The sequence below is a fragment of the Petromyzon marinus genome, chromosome 1 (assembly GCF_048934315.1).
Source record: "Petromyzon marinus isolate PM22_M1 ecotype Great Lakes invasive population chromosome 1, UKy_Petmar_22M1.pri1.0, whole genome shotgun sequence".
Classification (NCBI taxonomy): Eukaryota; Metazoa; Chordata; class Hyperoartia; order Petromyzontiformes; family Petromyzontidae; genus Petromyzon; species Petromyzon marinus.
Genome location: NC_133667.1, coordinates 37,211,119 through 37,230,220, shown reverse-complemented (window position 1 = coordinate 37,230,220; position 19,102 = coordinate 37,211,119). Strand labels below are relative to the sequence as shown.

At 58.6% G+C, this 19,102-nt stretch overlaps 1 protein-coding gene across 1 annotated transcript; it reads left to right on the top strand.

Moving 5' to 3' along the window:
• The first annotated feature begins 83 nt into the window (after window positions 1-83).
• LOC116941193 (junction-mediating and -regulatory protein) lies at window positions 84-18,655 on the top strand. Its single transcript, XM_032951959.2, has 10 exons — window positions 84-1,202; window positions 8,598-8,771; window positions 9,201-9,351; window positions 9,797-9,966; window positions 10,567-10,732; window positions 10,840-11,027; window positions 11,534-11,620; window positions 12,386-12,481; window positions 12,981-13,647; window positions 14,708-18,655. Exons 1-10 carry the CDS (start codon window positions 585-587, stop codon window positions 15,025-15,027), a joined length of 2,637 nt encoding a protein of 878 aa, XP_032807850.2. The 5' UTR covers window positions 84-584; the 3' UTR covers window positions 15,028-18,655.
• The last annotated feature ends 447 nt before the right edge of the window (window positions 18,656-19,102 follow it).

Below are 19,102 nucleotides of genomic sequence, written 5' to 3'. Positions count from 1 at the left end.
GGCGGGGCTATGTGAGAGGGGCGGGGCTATGGGGAGAGAGGGGCGGGGCTATGGGGAGAGAAGGGCGGGGCTATGGGGAGTGAGGGGCGGGGCTCCATACGTCAGGAGGAAATGGCAGCGGCGCCCGCGGCTTTGGGCCGCACGCTCCGATAGCGACAACAACAGCGAGAACAACAACAACAGTAACTACAACAGCAACTACAACAGCATAAACAACAACAACTGTGTGGCCAACAACGCGAACATCCACGACAACAAAGGCAACAACTCCGTGAGCGACGACGACGACAGCAGCGGCGGCGGCGGCAAAAGCGACTGCACTACTTGACAAACGACATCAACAACAAAAACATCAACAGCGACATCGCCACCCCACCAGCGTCAACGTCTACAGCAACAACTGAGCCAAGCACCACGTCGACAGCGAAGGCACCAACCACCACCACAACCGCATCATCATCAACAAAGAAGAGTGGTCACGCACCCGGCCCGACCACGCTGCCGCCGCCGCCGTAGTGGTGGTGGTCATCGCGGTCTTGGTTGTGCTCAAGGAGGAGGAGGTCGTGGCAGCCGTGGCGATCGCCATGTGCGAGGCGGAGGAGCGCGCGGACAGCCTGGAGGGCTGGGTCGCCATCCGCGCCGATGCCTTCAAGGAGGAGGCCCGGCGGCGCGTGGCCTTCATGGTGGCGTGGAACGACGTGGAGGAGAAGGCGGCCATAAGCTGCCACGACCGCACGGCCCAGCGGGAGCGGGCCCTGAAGTCGGCGCGGGGTGGCCCTGAGCAGCAGCAGCAGGATCGGGGTGTGTACAGGCAGCAGCAACAGCAGGAGGAGGTGGTGGGAGACACGAGCTGGGCCGGACTCTTCTCGTGCGAGGAGCTGCGCGGCCTCCACGTGCAGCTAAGCGCGCTGAGTCCCGCGCTCGAGGCCTGGGTCCCGGCCTTCCCCGAGTCGCCCTCGGGGGTCTGGGCGCTGCTCTTCCCGGCCCAGGCCGGGCGACTGCGCGACCCCGAGCGGGAGGCGCTCTGCTCGGCGCTGCAGCTCTACCTGGCGGCGGCTCTGGACGCGTGCGGCTGGACCGTGCTGCGGGAGCTCATGTTCGGCCAGGAGGACGAGCTGGAGCGATACTACGAGAGCCTCAGCGACCTGCGGCGCGCCGGGCACGAGGCGGCGCTCGCGCGGGCCAAAGCCGCACTCAGGGAGGTGAGAGAGGGGGGGGTGTCGCGTGAGATCGTGGTCTTGGATCGTGTCAAGTGTCTTGAAGTCGCGCGGTCTCAGGGTATTGGCGTCTCACGATCAGAGTTTCAGGGTATTCGGATTTCAAGAATTAGGGTCACAGGGTCAAGGTCACAGGATATTCGGATCTCAAGATCAGGGTCACGGGGTCAAGGTTTCTGGGTTTGTGAAGATATCATGATGAGGTCCATGGGCTGAGTGTTTGCCCCTTTATTGACAGTGGTCCGGAGCCACGTGGTATTCTTAAAGTCGGGTCACGTGGTCTGCTGAACTGTTGTGGTTAGAATGAGGGTCGTGACCTCTTGGCGTGAGGGTCAGAGGGGATTATGTTCACGGGTACAGCGTCTGTTGTCAACGCCCCTGGCAGTTGGCTGTGGGGATCAATGGTGGACTCTAAGAAGGCCCCCTTCACGGCCACTCGCCCCCACCGAGACCTAGGTTCCCTTTGTCAGTGAGAGAGACAGGGGTCCCGGGATGGATACAGGGGTCCCTTGAGAGAGACGGGTTCCTGGACGGATACAGGAGTTTTGTGAGATAGGCGTCCCGGGAAGGATTCATGGATCCCGTGAGGGAGACGGGGGGGGGGGGGGTCCCGCCAGGCAGGGAGCCCGCCTCCCACCTGGCGGGAGAAGAAGACCCCCGTGGCAGATGGTCGTGCACAAAGCTCTCGTCTCATGCCACACTGGACCCATTGTCCCGCCGCGTCGCGTGTGGAGTGACGCCGGGCTGGGTAGGGGAGGGGGGCTGCCCCCCCCCTACTTCCCACAGCTGGGTCCCACCTGGACTCTGCTCCACCGTTGGGTGACAGGTGCTGGCCGGGCCAAGCTCCCCCCCACCACCACCCTCTCCTAACCCCCAGGGCAGGTAGCCGGTGAATGAATAATTAAAGCCTCGACAGGGAGGCCGGAAGGAGGGTGAGGAGGAAGGGAGAGTGGGTGCCGGACCCAAGCGTGGTGGCCCTTCAAGGTGGACGAGGATCCCTCTCTTTCTGGGCAGTGGATCTGTGAGGTCGTCGACTTGCTAATGAGCTTCTTGGGAGGCGAAACTCGGCCTGCGATGCGTCTGTCCTGTGACCCACATAATGGGGGTGCTGGGCCACATGGGGAAAGCCCAGAGCAACACCTCGAGTTCTCCAGGTCACAAGCTTGATTCATCCAGCAGTGGATGGAGAATTGTTGATGGTATAACAAAAATGAATGAATTTTGGATGATCTTAATAGAGAGTGTGCTTGTGCTGGTGTTAATGGTGGCCGTGATGATGATGGTAGTATTGAGTGTGAGTGGCAGGTATGATAGTGATCAGTGAGAGTATGTGGTGCCAACGGTGGCAGCGATGATAATAATGGTGTTGATGAAATCAGTGAGAGGCGGTGATGGCACAGGTCTATCTGGTGTCGCACTGCGTCTCGGGTGAACTAAAACTTCTGGTTTTTCACCCTTTTAAGTTTCGTTTTGAATTCTCCTTCAGTATTCTTAGCTCTTTCGGTAAAGTCACACAAACGGTCGTCACCTGATGACGACCGTTTGTGTTATGGTCGAAACGTCGTGAGATTTTTTATTGTTTAATATATTTTTTATTATTTAATTGTTTCCCTTCAACGTGACTTTACCGAAAGAGCTAAGAATATGAATTACTGCAGTCACGAAAGCTTTAAATCAAAATTTCTCCTTCAGTGTTCAAATGGTCTCCATCCTGACAGCGATTCCTCTGCCGCCGCCGTGGAGTTAGGCCAAGCGGAGCTCGGCGCGACCCACCGCGTGTTTCCGATTATTTGCAGTTATCTATTTAGCTTTCGTTGTGGAAAGTGGCGGTGGGCGTCTCGGCGGATTGCTGCTGCCGCCGCTGACTTGCCATCCGAGTTTACATCGACGGTGGCGCAGAGGCGGCCGCCTGGTTCGAAGGTCGGAGCGCCGAACCCACACCGCCGAGAGCCTGAGTTCACACCCCCCGGGTTGCAGAGGGCCTGTCTCGGCTAGGTCACAAAACACCATCAAATTAAATTTGATTCTGCGCTCAATTTGGCTAAATTCCAGTCCCGAGAATATAAACTTCGCTAGAGTGTGATGCTGTAACATTCGTCTATGCGGCAGGGCAGGTGTTAAAGCAGTTCCCTCAACTATGAGGACAAGAGTTCACGTGAAGGGATTTCAGAGGCAGCTCTGTAGTATCTGCTTCTAAGGGCCATTCTCTCACAGATTGGTCGCACTGCCTTGCGAGAGAAGTCATTGTTTGTTTTGTGACCCTGATAACGCGATTGGGATAAAGTTGGGGAAGCACAAAAAGGCATTTGTCTGGCACAGGGTGGCCTCTGTGATCCCTGTGTCATGGTGAGTGTCGTGGGGGGTGGTGAGTGTGTGTAGTGGGGGGTGGTGAGTGTGTGAAGTGGGGGGTGGTGAGTGTGTGTAGTGGGGGGTGGTGAGTGTGTGAAGTGGGGGGTGGTGAGTGTGTGAAGTGGGGAGTGGTGAGTGTGTGAAGTGGGGGGTGGTGAGTGTGTGAAGTGGGGGGTGGTGAGTGTGTGAAGTGGGGAGTGGTGAGTGTGAAGTGGGGGGTGGTGAGTGTGTGTAGTGGGGGGTGGTGAGTGTGTGAAGTGGGGGGTGGTGAGTGTGTGTAGTGGGGGGTGGTGAGTGTGTGAAGTGGGGGGTGGTGAGTGTGTGAAGTGGGGGGTGGTGAGTGTGTGAAGTGGGGGGTGGTGAGTGTTTGAAGTGGGGGGTGGTGAGTGTGTGTCGTGGGGGGTGGTGAGTGTGTGTCGTGGGGGGTCGTGAGTGTGTGTCGTGGGGGGTGGTGAGTGTGTGTCGTGGGGGGTGGTGAGTGTGTGTTGCGGGGGTGGTGAGTGTGTGTCGTGGGGGGTCGTGAGTGTGTGTCGTGGGGGGTGGTGAGTGTGTGTCGTGGGGGGTGGTGAGTGTGTGTCGTGGGGGTGGTGAGTGTGTGTCGTGGGGGGTGGTGAATGTGTGTCGTGGGGGGTGGTGAGTGTGTGTCGTGGGGGGTGGTGAGTGTGTAGTGGTGAGCATGGTGGTGGTGGGTATCCTGTCAGTGAGTTCTGGGGTGAGCAGTCAGCTGTAATTATTCGTGTTTGTCACCTGCACTCATTGTTCTTGCTTCCTGGATGAAGCTGCATGACCCCCCCCAACCCCACCGGGCTCCTCACCCCCCCCTAATCTGGCTCACCTGTCGCCCCTACCTGGCTAACCAGCTCCCCCCCCCCCACCCTTAATTTGCTTCACCTGTCGCCTGCACCAGAGCACATGACATCGTCGGCAGCATAGTCACGCGGAAGCTGTGTCGCTGTGTCACGCACAAAGACAAAGACCCCCGTATAGCCTCAACAGACTGTTGGGGCAAGTGCTGTTAGCGAGTAGCACTTTTGAAGGTCGGCACGGTACACGAGGGGGTGGTGTGGCCAGACCCACGCCCGGCCGCCTTTGTCTCTTTACACATTGTACCAGGTACTCATTTGAGGCTAAGTCGACCGAAGGGAGGCCCATGACCCATTTAGATAAACTGGTGTTAGCCTTGCGTAGGAATTGTTTTCCTTACGCAGCGCACGAACAACTGCGCCACCTTTTCCCATACACATGCACGTGTACACAGCCCTACTCGCGTGTACTGACCACACATGCACGTACACAACACATTCACCTGTCGTGTTACTGCAGCTTTATCTGACTGAACCCGTAATTTCGGCTGCTGGAGTCATGTGCTGTAGCGCCGGCAGTAATGATGTTGTTTTTTTGCCCTGCGTAAGTGTGGGGCGTTTAAATAACCACACTTATGACATCACAGCAGCGCTATTGAGTGGGTGTGCAGTTGGTGGGTGTGTGTTTAACGTGCACATAGCCTGGCACAAGCGCATTGGTGACGTCACCGCCACTTAGTTGCGAATGGCGGTTGTTATTTGGCTGTTGACGGCTGTCCCGGGGCATCTTGTTCGACTCACTGCTGGTGTGTGTGTTCCGGTGGAGTGGGGAGTGGTCGTGTAGTGGTTAGCGACAAACACGCACCATAACAGCGATACACATACACCATGCTACACTGAGACACACAATGACAGCGACACACACACGCATTGATGCACTGACCCACACAGTGCCCTTGGTGCTCGAGTCCAGAGTTCACAGTTGGAACCCAGCCTCACATGCGGGCGATGGTGGCTCATGGGGACGTGATCTCCACCCCCCAGGGCCCCTCTGGCGCGTGAGCGATTCTGTGACGCCGCGCACAGGAGGATGTCGTCATGAGCTCACGTGCACGATTACCACGGACTCTGCCCAATACCCCTTAGCAAAATGCACCGAGTGCAAGTGTTTTTGTTGTCTCTGTACTCACAGCCACATTCACGATCCACCGGGTGGTAGGCGAGCACCTGTGAAGAAGGCTGACACCTCTCACGAGGGGCTGGTGTGACCAGCGCCATGCCCATCCTCCATTGCCTCTCCATTGCTGGTGTTTAGACATTTGACCGGGTACGCAATCAATTTAGGACTGAGTCAACGGAGGGAAGGCCCGTGGCTGATTCAAATACCACTTGCCACTGAACTTCTCTCTAGCCAGGGATCGAACTCGGATCACCATATTTGAAACATAGTGCAGAAGCCACTGTACCATGCTCATCTTTGTGTACACACATACGTATACAGTGAGGGAAAAAGTATTTGATCCCCTGCTGATTGTGTACGTTTGCCCACTGACAAAGAAATCTCAGCTCGTTACCTGTATAAAAGACACCTGGGAGCCAGAAATCTTTCTGATTGAGAGGGGGTCAAATACTTATTTCCCTCATTAAAATGCAAATCGATTTATAACATTTTTGACATGCGTTTTTCTGGATTTTTTGTTGTTATTCTCTCACTGTTCAAATAAACCTACCATTAAAATTATAGACTGATCATTTTTTTGTCAGTGGGCAAACGTACAAAAGCAGCAGGGGATCAAATACTTTTTTTCCCTCACTGTACGTGTACACGTGTACACACGCGTACATGCACACATACAAAAGCTGCCTTAACGTGTCTTGGGTTCGTATGTCAGCGTGACGTGGTGGTGGGTTGGTTTGTGTCTTTTCTCCACCACTGTTTATGCCCGTGTCCTGTGTGTAGTGTGCGTGTGTTTACACTGTAACCTATACATGGTAAACACACTACCCACCGTGCGCTCTGGATACCGTCACAGCACACCTGCCAAACGCCAACGCTGAGGATGGTCGCGCTGGGCTCTGGGATGGGTTGTGGCCTGACCTGCAACCCATAATCCGCTAAATAAGGGAGAGATGTGGCTTGGTTAGGGCTCTTGATGTGGTTGGTGTCAGGGTCAGTGCTAAAGTGAGGGCAGGATGAGTGACAGTGTTATCGTCAGGGTTATTGTTCAGACTAGTGTTACGGGTAGTGTGAGGGCTAGTGTCAGTATTAAGGTTGGGGTTACGATGAATGTCAGCGGTAAGGTTAGTGACAGTTAGTGTTAGTGTCTGTATGTATGTTGAACTACTTTCGCACCGTACGTAGCCAACCGTGCCACGGTATTCGGATCAGCGGTAAGGTTAAGGTCAGCGTGAATGGTTACAGCTCGGTTTACAGGCTCGTGTTGGGGTGAGAGTTGGTAATGTTGAGGGTAGAGTCAGTGGTGGAGTTGTGATGTGAGAGGGTGAGGCGAGTGTTATTGTTGGTGCTAGGGCTGGTGTTATGATTAGGGAGGTGGCTGTTTCTCTCCTGCTGCTGCTGCCTCCGTTTGGAATTCCTTCCTCTGGCCGCCTGCAAGGCTGAGCCCTCTCCCTGCCCCCCTCCCCCAGCCCCCTTCCTGCCCCCCTCCCCCAGCTCAAGTCCAGGCTCGAGACTTCTTGCCTCTGCCTACAGTGCCTGCCTCTCGATGAATTGTCTTCTAAGAATTCCTACCCGTGGTGATATAAATAGTAATGTAAAAAATACAACTCTCTGTCAATCCATTGTTGGATGGAGGCTTCCCCCCTCCCATGTACTTTCAGTCATGGGGGTTGTTTTACCATACTTCACCACGTTGGTCATTGCAGGTTGGTGAAGTGGGACGTTCTTCCTCCTGTAACGTAGTCTCAGTGACTGTGACATTCTTCCCGTAGCTCTAGAAAAATACTCCGCCCCGCTCGCTCGGGGAGCCGAACCGACCCCAGCTCGCTCCGCGTCGTGTTGCGACGTAAAGGATCTTCTCGCGTACGGCCATGCAAAAGGTCCACAAGGCGGTGTAGATATCAAGGTCCAGGTTATTTAGCTGATTGCCGATATTTGTGGAGGCCGTGAGGAGCGACTCCTCCACTCCTCTGCTGAGCAACCGCACGGGGCGGTGGTTGAGGGCGAGGTTCACGGCCTGCGTCGTTCTCTTTCATTTGCGCGGTGTTTGTGTGAGGTCTTCGTGCGGTGAATGAGCGTGGTTCCGTGTCTTCTGGTCGGATCGAAGCCGACGGGGGGGTCCTGTGCAGGGTCAGACGAGAGGTTTGGTGCACTAGTTCTGGGCGGTGTTACGGGCCGCCCTGCCACCCGTGAACCTGCCACCCGTGCCCACGCGGCGTTGGCGTGGACTTGTTGGGGTCACACGTCGGCTCCGCCAGTACCATTGCGTCACTGATTGCGTCACCGACGGGAGACACGAGGCGCAATCGTGTCAACCGCTGATGACACGAGGTGTGATCGTGTCCAGCCCCGCAGCGTTGGAGGGGGCTGGAAAGGGCGGAGCGCCCCCACCCACCCACCCTCTGCGGAAGGCTGAGTCCCACCTCCTTCCGAACTTTAAGGTTAAGTCACAAAGTGTTGGCACGATGTTTACCCACCAGCTGCGATTCCCCCAGAGAACACCCACAGCCTATTTCATGAAGGTGCTGCTGTGCGCGCGTGCCTCACATCCAGAGGGCTGGAGCAGAGGCACGGCAGGCCAAAGCAGATCGTTGTGTTCCCTGTGCTGCTGAGCCTTTCACACTCATTGGCTATGTCGTGCCCCTTCCCCCTCCGAGTGTTTGTATGCCCACCTTTTAGAGAGGTCAGGCCAAAGGGTTGGTTCTTTTACCGATAATGTGAGGTGTGATTGGGTTACTGAACAACAAGATGATGCCTGATTGTGCAGGTGTGTGGGGAGCGGTCCGAGTTCGATTCCCACTCATGACCAACATCCGTGTCGAATATCTGAACTGATCCTGGGTCTTCCCTAGGTCGACACAGCCTTAAATGAGTATCTAGTGCCATGTGTAAAACATCGACAAAGGTGGCCGAACGTGGTGTTGTCCGCACCACTCAATCATGTGCCGTGCCGGCCTTCATAGGTGCTTGCTAACAGCACTTTCCCCAACAGTCTGTTCAGGCTATATGGGACATCTTTCATAATATATTTGTGTGTGCGTGTGTGCACAGACGTTTGAGCAGCACAAGCGCACGGAGCGACTGGTGGACATGCTGTGCGTGTACGCGGCGGAGGACGATGCGTACGAGCAGCTGGTCACCACCGCCGCCGAGCTGCACCAGTACCTGCTGCAGCCCTTCCGCGACATGCGCGAGCTCGCCATGCTGCAGCGCCAGCTCATCCGGGTCAGGAGGCGGGGGGCACGCGGGCTCGGGGGTGGGGCCACGCGGGGTCGGGGTTACGGGGGTAGTTTGGGGTAAGGGAGCGATTAGGGGTCAAGGGTCAGGCGGCAAGGGGTCGGGAGGTGGCGTGTAGTTAGAGGGTGGCGTAGGGTCAGGGTAGTACTAGGTCAGGGGTCGGCATGGGTTTGGAGGGTGGTTCTGGCCGAGCGGTTAACAGTTTGGGGCAAGAGGGAGGCTCGCGGTCAGAGTGCAGAACGGGGCACGAAGCAGCACAGGGTTCACTCGGGATGAGCGTCAGTTCAACAAATGGTGAGGTTAGTGGGGAGCATGGGGTGACAAGTCAGAAGGGGATCACGGGGCAGCACTGGCGATCTGCTCCTGTGGAATCCTGACCTCCCGTCTCACTCCCTGTGTCTCCCCCCTGCCCTGCAGAAGACGCTGGATTCGGAGGAGCTAGGCCCCCGGCGTGTGCAGGAGCTGCAGCGCGATGAGCAGGACTGGGCGCAGAAGGCGGAACACGCGGTGCACGCTATCCAGGACATCACCGTGCAGTACTTCCACACCACCGTCAAGGCCCTCAAGGGTGCGCAGCCACCGTGGGTGTGAGGGGGGAGTTTACACGATTATTGCCGCGGTGCGCGAGCGTGGGTGTATTGCGATCGATTCTGGCGGCGCTCCATGGAGTTGGGGGTCACGGAGCTTGGGGTGACAGCTCTTTGGGGGAAGGCGGTGGGCTTCATCTCCGGGAGTGGTGGCGCAGCGGTAAGTGCGCAGCGCTACGAACCCAGCGATCCGAGTTCAATTCCCACTCATGGTCAACACAAATGTCTAAACCGGTCCTGGGCCTCCCCTAGATTGACTTGGCCTCAAAGTAATACCTAGTATGGTGTATAAAGATCAGCACTGGGGAGACAAAGGCGGCCAGGCAAGGTCCTGGCCACTCACCCCCTCGTGTGCTTTGCCGGCTTTCATAAGTGCTGCTCTCTAACAGTGATGTTGAGTCTATAGAGGATGTTTGTCTTTGTCAGCCTTGCTGAGTCAGATGGAGGCCGACGAGCGGCAGTTTGGGCAGGCGGCGTGGGGCACGGTGCTGCCGCGCCTCGAGCGCCTGCGCTTCCTCGTCGCCAAGGAGACGCTGCAGCTGATGCGGGGACGCGAGATGTGTCTCACGCGCAAGCGGCAAGACATCAAGCGTGAGGTGCGCGGCCGCTCGCCACCCTGCCCTCGCCCTCACCCCTTGCCTTGCCTCAGGCACTGCCATAGTGCCATATGTAAGGGTGTGCGTGCGTTTGTAGTGTCTGTGTGTCTGTATGTACGTGTTACGTTTGTCCGTGCTTGTATGCGTGTGTGTATATTTGTGTTTGTGAAAGATCTGAACACAATAGTCATCATCGGTGAGCTCCTCCGGCAGGTGAGGCTGCGTTGGGTGGGTCATGTCGCCTGCATGCTCAGGCACTGCATGCCCAAGCAGCTTCTGTTTGGCTGGATGGAGGGGGCTAAATGGGTGTGGCACAGGCTAGAGAGATGGACTGATGTGGTCCAGAATGCTGTGTAGCCGAGTGGACTTTCCGATGAGGCACGTGAAGGACTCGATTGGGCAGTTGGAGGCAGTCGCCCTCCAACAACAACAGAGGGCGGCGGAGATTATGGCACCTGGGTCTGTCCCATGAACTTCCACACTTCACGTGGCCTCAGAGTTTTCCAAGCCTGGCGCAAGCGCCACGGTGACATCCCCACCACGTAGAGGCGAACGGTGGCTGTTGTCGCGTGCGTGGATGACGCTTGCATGTGTGTGTAGATGTCGGAGATGACGGCGGGAGAGGACGCGCAGGAGCGGCTCGACGCGCTGGAACGCGACTTCTATGGCGTGCAGCTGGAGCTGTACGCGGCGCAGCTGGAGAGCCTGCGCTGTGAGGAGCAGCTGCTCACTACCTCGCTCGACTCGCTCAAGCGGCAGATCCGCGGTGAGGAGCGCGCGCGTGCGACCACCTCTCGACACGCACAATCGCGTTGGCACGCGCGCACGCACACTGGCGCCCGCGGTAACGATGCGCGTGGCCGTGCGGCGCAGAACGCGAGGACGAGGTGATGTACTTCGACGCGTACGAGAGCCTGGAGGACCTGGAGGCCTCCGTGCACTTCCGCGCCCAGCAGGCGGCGGGGGCGGCGGAGACGGCGCGGCTCCGTCAACAGGCGCTACGACTGCAGAGCAAGCGGGCGCGCATATCCTCTAAGCGCGCGTACCTGCGCAGCAAGCGGGTACGCAAACCCCCCCCTACCCCCTGCCCCCCCCCCCCCTGTAGTCTCCTCCCATAAAGCCTTAGATGGTTCTCGACGTCATTAGCCATGGTCAATCCACTGCTGGATGAAGGCCTCCAACTCGCCGCCACCTCTCAAGATCCCCCGCGCGGCAGCTCGCAAACCGATCTCATCGCTGCATCTCCAGGGTGGACGTGGTCTGGGACGCGCTCCGTTCTGTAGCGGCCGCTCCGTTATTCTTCTAAAGCGTTCTCCATGGTCCCTTCTTAGCCATGATGCGTCCTGCCTAAGCCTCACTGACTTTTTTTGTGGCCCCATATTGGGATGTTTCTTTAAATCCTCTTGCAATAATCACCCTAAATTGTTGTAGTTGTTTCTGAAGCTTCATTTTACTGTGAACGTTTTAAAAAGTAATTTGTCTGCAGTGTTGTGCCGAGTTTTGACGTTGGTCACTGCGGTCACCGAGACCACTCTTGCAAACTAAAGCCTCTAACCGCCCCCCGCAGGAGACGTGCATCGCTCGGCAAAGGCAGAAGGAGCAGGAGCAGGAGCAGCGCGACGAGCGCTACCGGCAGCACCACGCCGTGCACCTGGTGAGTGTCGCGGTGCACCTGGTGAGTGTCGCGGTGCACCTGGTGAGTGTCGCGGTGCACCTGGTGTCGCGGTGCACCTGGTGAGTGTCGCGGTGCACCTGGTGAGTGTCGCGGTGCACCTGGTGAGTGTCGCCGTGCACCTGGTGAGTGTTGCGGTGCACCTGGTGAGTGTCGCAGTGCACCTGGTGAGTGTCGTGGTGCACCTGGTGAGTGTCGCGGTGCACCTGGTGAGTGTCGTGGTGCACCTGGTGAGTGTCGTGGTGCACCTGGTGAGTGTCGTGGTGCACCTGGTGAGTGTCGCAGTGCACCTGGTGAGTGTCGTGGTGCACCTGGTGAGTGTCGCAGTGCACCTGGTGAGTGTCGTGGTGCACCTGGTGAGTGTCGCGGTGCACCTGGTGAGTGTCGCGGTGCACCTGGTGAGTGTCGCGGTGCACCTGGTGAGTGTCGTGGTGCACCTGGTGAGTGTCGCCGTGCACCCGCCGATGAGCGGTGCCGTCGTCACGGCTAGGCCCGATCCTCCTGCGGTCGTCTCCCCGAGCGATGCCCACCCACGTTTTTAATATGGAGAACGACGCACCGCCACGCTCGCCTCCATCGCCACGCTCACTGCCAAGGTGACGGCGGTGAGCGTGGAAATGGCGGTGAGCGTGGGGACTGCGGTGAGCATCGTGCGTCTCCACGCTGGGGTGGCTCCCCTGTGCTGCCACCGCCGTGTGTGCGTGACCCTGAGCCTCTGCCCCCCCCCCCCCGTGTTTGGCTGAACAGAAGCGGGAGCAGCAGCGGGAGGGGAGGAGGATGGAGAGCGAGCGAGTGCAGAGCGAGCGGCAGAAGACGCTGGAGCGGCTGCAGGCGTACCGCCAGGTACGAGCGCGCACGGGCGCCGTGCGGCTCCGACCACCGGAGACGCACGGCCCAGCTACAATCGCCCGACAACCGCAACAGCCGCAGCTATGGCTGCCGTTGGATACTGGTAGCAGTGTGGGGAGCATGGGGTGATGCTGCTACCTGTCGATCATCCCTGTTAACCTGTAACATGGTGGTCTGTCCCGTGGCCTCCTGCCACCGAGTGTTTAACAGTTCACATGACCTCAAAGTGCACCTAGCCCGGCACAAGCACTGCGGTGACATCACCCACACTTAGTAGCGAGTGACGGCCGTTTGACGCTGATGTCACTGCAGTGCTCGCGCCGGACTAGGCTTACCATGAGACCGTGTGAAGCGTGGAAGGTTGGCAAGTCACGGGGCCGAGATAGCCGGCAGATGCGCCACCCATGCTGCCCACTGTACCAGCCGTCTCGTACTCATGCGCGTGCACGTGGTTGCGTGGTTGATCGGTGCGCGTGTGTGGGCGGGCAAACAGAAACACCCACAGCAGATGGTGCTGCGCCCTCCACGCTACCAACCCCCGAGCACACGGCGCGGCGGCGGTGGCGGTACCATCAGCGCCGTGAGCAGCCGCTCCCCGTCGCTCCTGTCGCTCTGCTCCGTCTCCTCATCCTCCTCGTCGCCATCGTCGCAGCCGCAGCCGCTGCTCCGCACCGAGACCCCGAAACCGTGGCAGGCGCCGGCACGCAAGCCCGAGCGGGGGGCCCGGGCCCCACGTGCCCCCCGCGACATCCCCGTTCGCATCTTCTGCGCGGCGCCGCCCGCGGCGGGGGGCTCGGGAGGCGGTGCAGGGGCGGACGAAGCCGAAGCCGCACCGCGGGACGAGTCTCCTCCACGGCCGCTCACGGCGCCGCCGCCGCCACCTCCCGGCCCTCCCCCTCCGCCGCCCCCCCCTCCCCCGCTGCCACCGCCGCCCCCGCCGTGCCCCCCGCCCCCTCCGCCGCTGCCATCGCCGGATCCGCCGGGCACCACCGGGACAAGCGGGCGCGCCGAGCGCGTCGCCCGGAAGGAGGCGGTGGCGGCGCCCGTCGCCACGCTGCTGCTCGACACGGGGCTGCTGCGCGACGCGCGGAGCCGCCTGCGCAGCGCGGCACGCGGCAGCAGCGAGGACGGCAACACGGCCCCCGCAGCGGAGCGCAGGGGTAGGGGCACGCGAGGGGGGTGGTGCGTGTCAACGGGATGTGTAGTGGCGGTGCGTGTGTGTAATGTGTTGGTTTACACTGGGGAAACTGTAGTCTGGCCAATGCTGCACAGGAGATCTTTGTTTTGGGTGTGGGACTTTGTGTAAATACCTAAGGAGGTGTGCATTGTCGGGGTGAGTGGGAGTGTTGTGTAGTATATTTGCGTGTGTATTCACATGTCTGTGGGAGGAGGAGGCTCCGTGCTCATGGTTTTGCTGAGTGGTTACTTTATTTTTAGTTTTCCCAGAGGGAGCTGGGGGAGTGCAGCAAACGAGCTCGGCCTTGAAGTCTCGGCCGAGTTCTGTTCTTAGCACACTGTACTTGGCACACTGTACTTGATGTTGTAAGTCACTGTACCTGGCACCACGTTTGTGCACGGCCGTGTCTGGCGCGATCTCGTGTCCGTGCTGCCCACAGTGTCTGCGTTGTGTTGCTCTGCGTCGCGTTCCGCGTGTTGTCTGGACACGTGGTCGCGACTCACGGTCAGCGCTGTGCGGTCTGCATCGACGCGACCTGCACGTTACACGTGCCTGCACACGCGTGTGTTCGTGCATGTTGGCCTTCATAGGTGCTCATTGATATACGTGTCTCTGCGCCTGGTGGTGTAGCGGTTCGCGCGCTGTGCTATGAATCCGGCAACCCGAGTTCGATTTCCGCTCATGGCCGACACCAGTGACGATTATCTGCACCAGTCCTGGGCCTCCCCTAGGTCGATTCAGTCTCAAAGGAGTACCTGATGAAATGTGTAAACATCACCACTAGGGAGACATAGACGGTAGGCATGGTGCTGGCCACCCACACCCTCGTGTGCCGTGCCGGCCTTCGTAGAACAGCACTTGCCCCAACAGTCTGCTCAAGGCTATATGAGGAATCTGTCTGTAGTCTGTGCTTATGCATTTGTGAGTGCCAATGTCTCTATGTATCTATTAGCTGTGTGCCCGTGTCTCCGCGTGCATGCCAACATGCGCATTACCACCTCATTCCCCACCCGCGCCACCACACTTCTCCGTGCCACCCCCAGGCTCCCCCATGGACGAGGTGCTGGCGTCGCTGAAGCGCGGGGGGTTCCACCTGCGCAAGGTAGCGGAGCGGCAGCCAGCGCCCTCCGAGGGCGACGAGGGCGACGAGGACAGCCTCATGGCGCAGATCCGCCGTGGCGTGAAGCTCAAGAAGGTGGTGCCCGGTGGCCTGGACGCCGACGGGCCCCGCACCTACCCCGACGCAGACCCCCTCACGCGTAGCATCCGCCAGGCGATGATGAGGATCAAGGAGGCGTCGCCCGACTCGGACGAGGAGGAGGAGGAAGAGGAAAACATGATGAGCGGCGAGTGGGAGAGCTGAGCGTCGCCCGCCTGGGGGCCCGGCGCACCAACTTAGCCGCGCCCGTGGAGGGAGGAGGAGAGGGGTCCGGCCATCGTGCAGCCTGCGCGAGCCGGGAATTGCCGGGGCCTCGGCCGGCGGAGTGCACGACACCGAGCAGGGCACGGGGGGGGGGGCGGCCCCGCACGAGCCGCCGGCACCGCCCGTGCCGCACGACGAGGGAGTCGAAGCTCTTAACGACCCTCGTTAGTTGAACGAGACCGTCTAATTAACATGTTGGGGCTCTCGGCAACGGGACCCAGTGGCGCTGCCCTCGTTCAACATTTGTACTCCGTCTTTATTTAATTGAGCATTTTATGATTTTTATGCAAAAAAAAATCAGTATTGTGTTTATTTATTGGCTGGGGGAGACTTGTATCCTACTCCCCTATGATGCACCAGGGGCCCGGGGTCAAACCCGGGTCCCTCACTGTGAGGCCTCGTCTGCACGACTCGCAACTCGAGCGCCTCGCTGTCGAAGCCGGCCGGGTTGAACACCCGGTCCCAGGCTCTGGTTCCAGAAGGGGCTGCGGCGCAGCACGTTCACTTTAAACGCCGTGGGAGTCGCGGTGCCGGCGCCGGCATCCCTGGCGCCGCTACGGGCCGAGCAGGGAGCCCGGGGTGGGGGAATCGAGACACGGGGGCGTGTGCACCCACCATGGAGCGGACACCGGCGGAGAGGCTACGGGAGCTGCCATGGTCGAGAGGGGGTGGGGGAGGGTGAGATCGGGATGGTGCTTGTTGAGAAGTGACGATTGCAAAGTAGGTTCTTGGGTAAGGAAGGAGCAATGGCACCTTTCTGCCAGGAGGTCTTCAGCACAGGGATCCCGCTGGCCTCACATGTGCCCCGCACTCGCCCCTCCCGTGGTGCTCGGCCTCCGCCCTTCCGGTAGCTTGGGTCCCGCGAAGCGCCCCTCGCTCAACACTACACGGGGCGTGCCGATGTGCTTTTGAGTTTAACCTCCACGTGTTTTACAAACTCATCTAGATGACTGTACACGATGTTATTTATAGGCGTCTGGCTTTTAAACGGTTTTGTGTTAATGAAGCCGCACTCGCCCCTTCCCCTGGGGGTCAGGTGATCTTGCACAGTTACCCAGGTCACAGGAGACTGGTGTCCAGTGACCCAGTCCAGTAGTGAATTAGAATCCAAGGTCCTGACCCAATGACCTTGGATCCTGGTTCTCGAGTCCAATGACGTCGAGTCCCTGGCTCTGGGTGCGGCGTGATCCCCAGCACCGACCGCGCTGCACTCGTGACAAGCGAGACGGTGCCCCCGTGTGGGAGGTGGAGCGTCTTCGCGCTGCCCGTGTTGGGGGCAGCGTTGGCCGCAGCACAACGAGCAGCAAGTCACCGCTGCACCTGAAGCAGGAAAATCAGCAACAGGAGAAGAAACAAAAGAGCCTGGATTGGCAGCAGCAGGATCGGAGATGGCTGTGGTTTAAGTTTGTCAGGCGGTCTCATCCCCAACGGCACTCCCACGATGTTGGCCCCTGCCCCAGCCACCAAGGAGCAGGGTTTGTGTTTTGACTCCAGGATGAGGCCTCGTCTCTCCGAGTCGCTGGGAGTGGTGGTGATGGGGAGCGCCCGGGTCTCCGAGTTGACCAAAACCTTGCTTCTGGAGGAAGCGGAAGTCACCCGTGTCCCTGACGCCAGCCGATTCGGGGCACGTTTATGGCCTCCGGTATCCAGACCATACAGGAGAGAGGTCACCGAGACCAGAGATTTCTCTCATGAACACCCAGGGTTAATTAAGCACAGGACTTGTATAACCGACTCGTGTAAACCCATTTACTCTCAACACTTTCCCCGTTTCCCCTGCCTATGACCGACTGCCTCTGTATAAAATAAATATGCCCACTGTTCTACAGCGTCTTCGGATATGGTTGCATTGCTTTCTCACAAGACTGAGATTTGTAGACTTACCTAGGCTCGTAGACTTATAAATGACTTTTTACTCATGACCAATGAGGCAGTGTTCATTTCTTGTGCTGATACCGTGTGTACACATCTGTGCATGTACCATGTGCGTGGTACGCATACCTCGTGTTTTTGGGTTGTGTTGTGCGTCTGACATTAAATCGGACGGTTTTTTTGCATGTGGAGCTTCTGCAGGAACTGAAGTTTAATTCAGGAATTGAATCTCGCTCTTGAAGCTCTTGAAGCTCTTGAGCAGCGGAGCGACACGTAGCATCGAACGACGTCTCAAGGTGGCACAACCCCAGAACCTGGGCAGCGGCGTGCAAGCAGCCGGTGTGGGGAGCAGCAAGTCGACAGTGCCACGAGGAAGAGGGAGCTTTGAGCGGTGACGGAGAAATGCTGGGAGCGAGGGCTATTTTTGCATCGCTGCTGCACAAAGCACCATTCCCCCCACCCCCCCCCCAGTTAAGCCTGAGAGAGTTGAATACATTCTGATGGCGAGCACCTATTAAGGTTGGCAGGGTCCACTCGGTGGTAGTACAATCCACACCACACCCGCCTTTGTTCCCTCGGTGTAGATGACTACGCACTGCAACAGGTGCTCATTTACAGCCAAGTCGACCTAAAGGTGGCTTGGCACGGGTTCAGATATTCATCACCGATATGTATGTTAAACTTTTGCATCTTATGTAGCCAACCATGTGAATCGGAGGTGCAGGGCAAGAACGACAAATTAAAGCCAGAAATCCCAGATCACCCCACCTGGCGACATCGCCACGGGAGCGCAGTGCACGGAGGTTGCATATGAAGTGCCACCTCGTTTACGCGACAGCTTTTCTCTTGGCACCCCCATCTCTCACACACGACGACTCGCAGGGGAACTGGCCAACCATGCCAGAGGGAACGATGCCACGGCCGCTAACGGAGTCCCTAAACGGAGTCCCCAAACGGACAGAGGACACGAGGGGACGTCGGCGCCACGGACAACGATTTATTCGCAGTGGAAAAAAAAAAGAGGAGCTGCACGACGCGGGGTCGGGGCAGAAACCAACAGCGTCTCTCGTCGCGGGTCGGCGCTCCCTCAGCGGGGAGGGCCCCCACCGTCGCTCTCGTTTTGATCGTAGGCCCAACTGAAACGTGTCGCACGGGTTGACACACTCGACGTCGCGAGGGACGCTCGACCTCGCTGGCTCGAACGTCGGCAAAAGATGAGCTTTCCCAGGGCTGCCCATTACTTGGAACGCCTCTCAAGTTTCTCGATAAATAAAGTAATACTGCACTACTTAAAACCCACAAATAAAACTTGATACCGCACAGTAGTAATAATAGTAGTAGCTTAACGATTGGCAAAGTATCCCCATTCAAAAAAAAAACATCCGAACGCCCCCTCGAAACGACCTCGCGAAAATTACAAAAGAGACGCGGTCTCGCCAGCCCGAGCCGACCCTGACGTTGGAGAGAGCTCACACCGGCCGCCGTCGCGCCCGTGCCTCCGTCTCGGCCACTGCGGTGGTGCGTTTGCCGCGTTGGTCGCGGACGTCCTCGTCGGCGGTGGTGGCAAGGCGTGGGGGACGGCACCCGGACTGACGGCCCGCTCGAGAGGAAGACTGCGAGACCTGTGACCCCCGGCCGCGAGGGAAGGGGGCGGAACCCCGGGGGGATGAAGGCGACCTCAAGGCACCACCCCCCCCCCCGAAAAAAACCACCCACTCCCCGCCCCCTCCTCTCGCAGGCGCCCCCCCCCTCCCCGCCCTCCGATCCTCCGGTCCCCAGCGGCAAAGGGGACGCGGCCTACCCCACACCGCGGTCCCCAAGACACCTTTTAACGCACGGGGTGGCTGCCCTGACCCCTGACCCCTGCTGCCCGACGCCTGAGCGCCGTGGGCAGCAGCAGTAGCAGCAGCATCGTGGGAGAAGCTGTCGCACTCCACGCGATCGCGCACGGCACTACGCCTAAACACGGCCACGGATGAACGATATAAGTGCGACTCCAAGCAAGTCCTCCTACACATTTGATAATATATACTATGGCTCATACGTGGATATTTGATTGGATGGAAGGTATTTGGTTACTACACAATAGTCGTTCAGCCCTAAGTCCATTCACTGGAAATACTGCACGATATTTGATACGTAT

Coding starts and splice junctions, on each gene's coding strand:
- LOC116941193 (XM_032951959.2), top strand. CDS start 585: ATGTGCGAGGCGGAGGAGCGCGCGGACAGCCTGGAGGGCTGGGTCGCC. Junction 8,772..9,200: donor TGCAGCGCCAGCTCATCCGG/GTCAGGAGGCGG, acceptor CCTGCCCTGCAG/AAGACGCTGGATTCGGAGGA. Junction 10,733..10,839: donor GCTCAAGCGGCAGATCCGCG/GTGAGGAGCGCG, acceptor CGTGCGGCGCAG/AACGCGAGGACGAGGTGATG.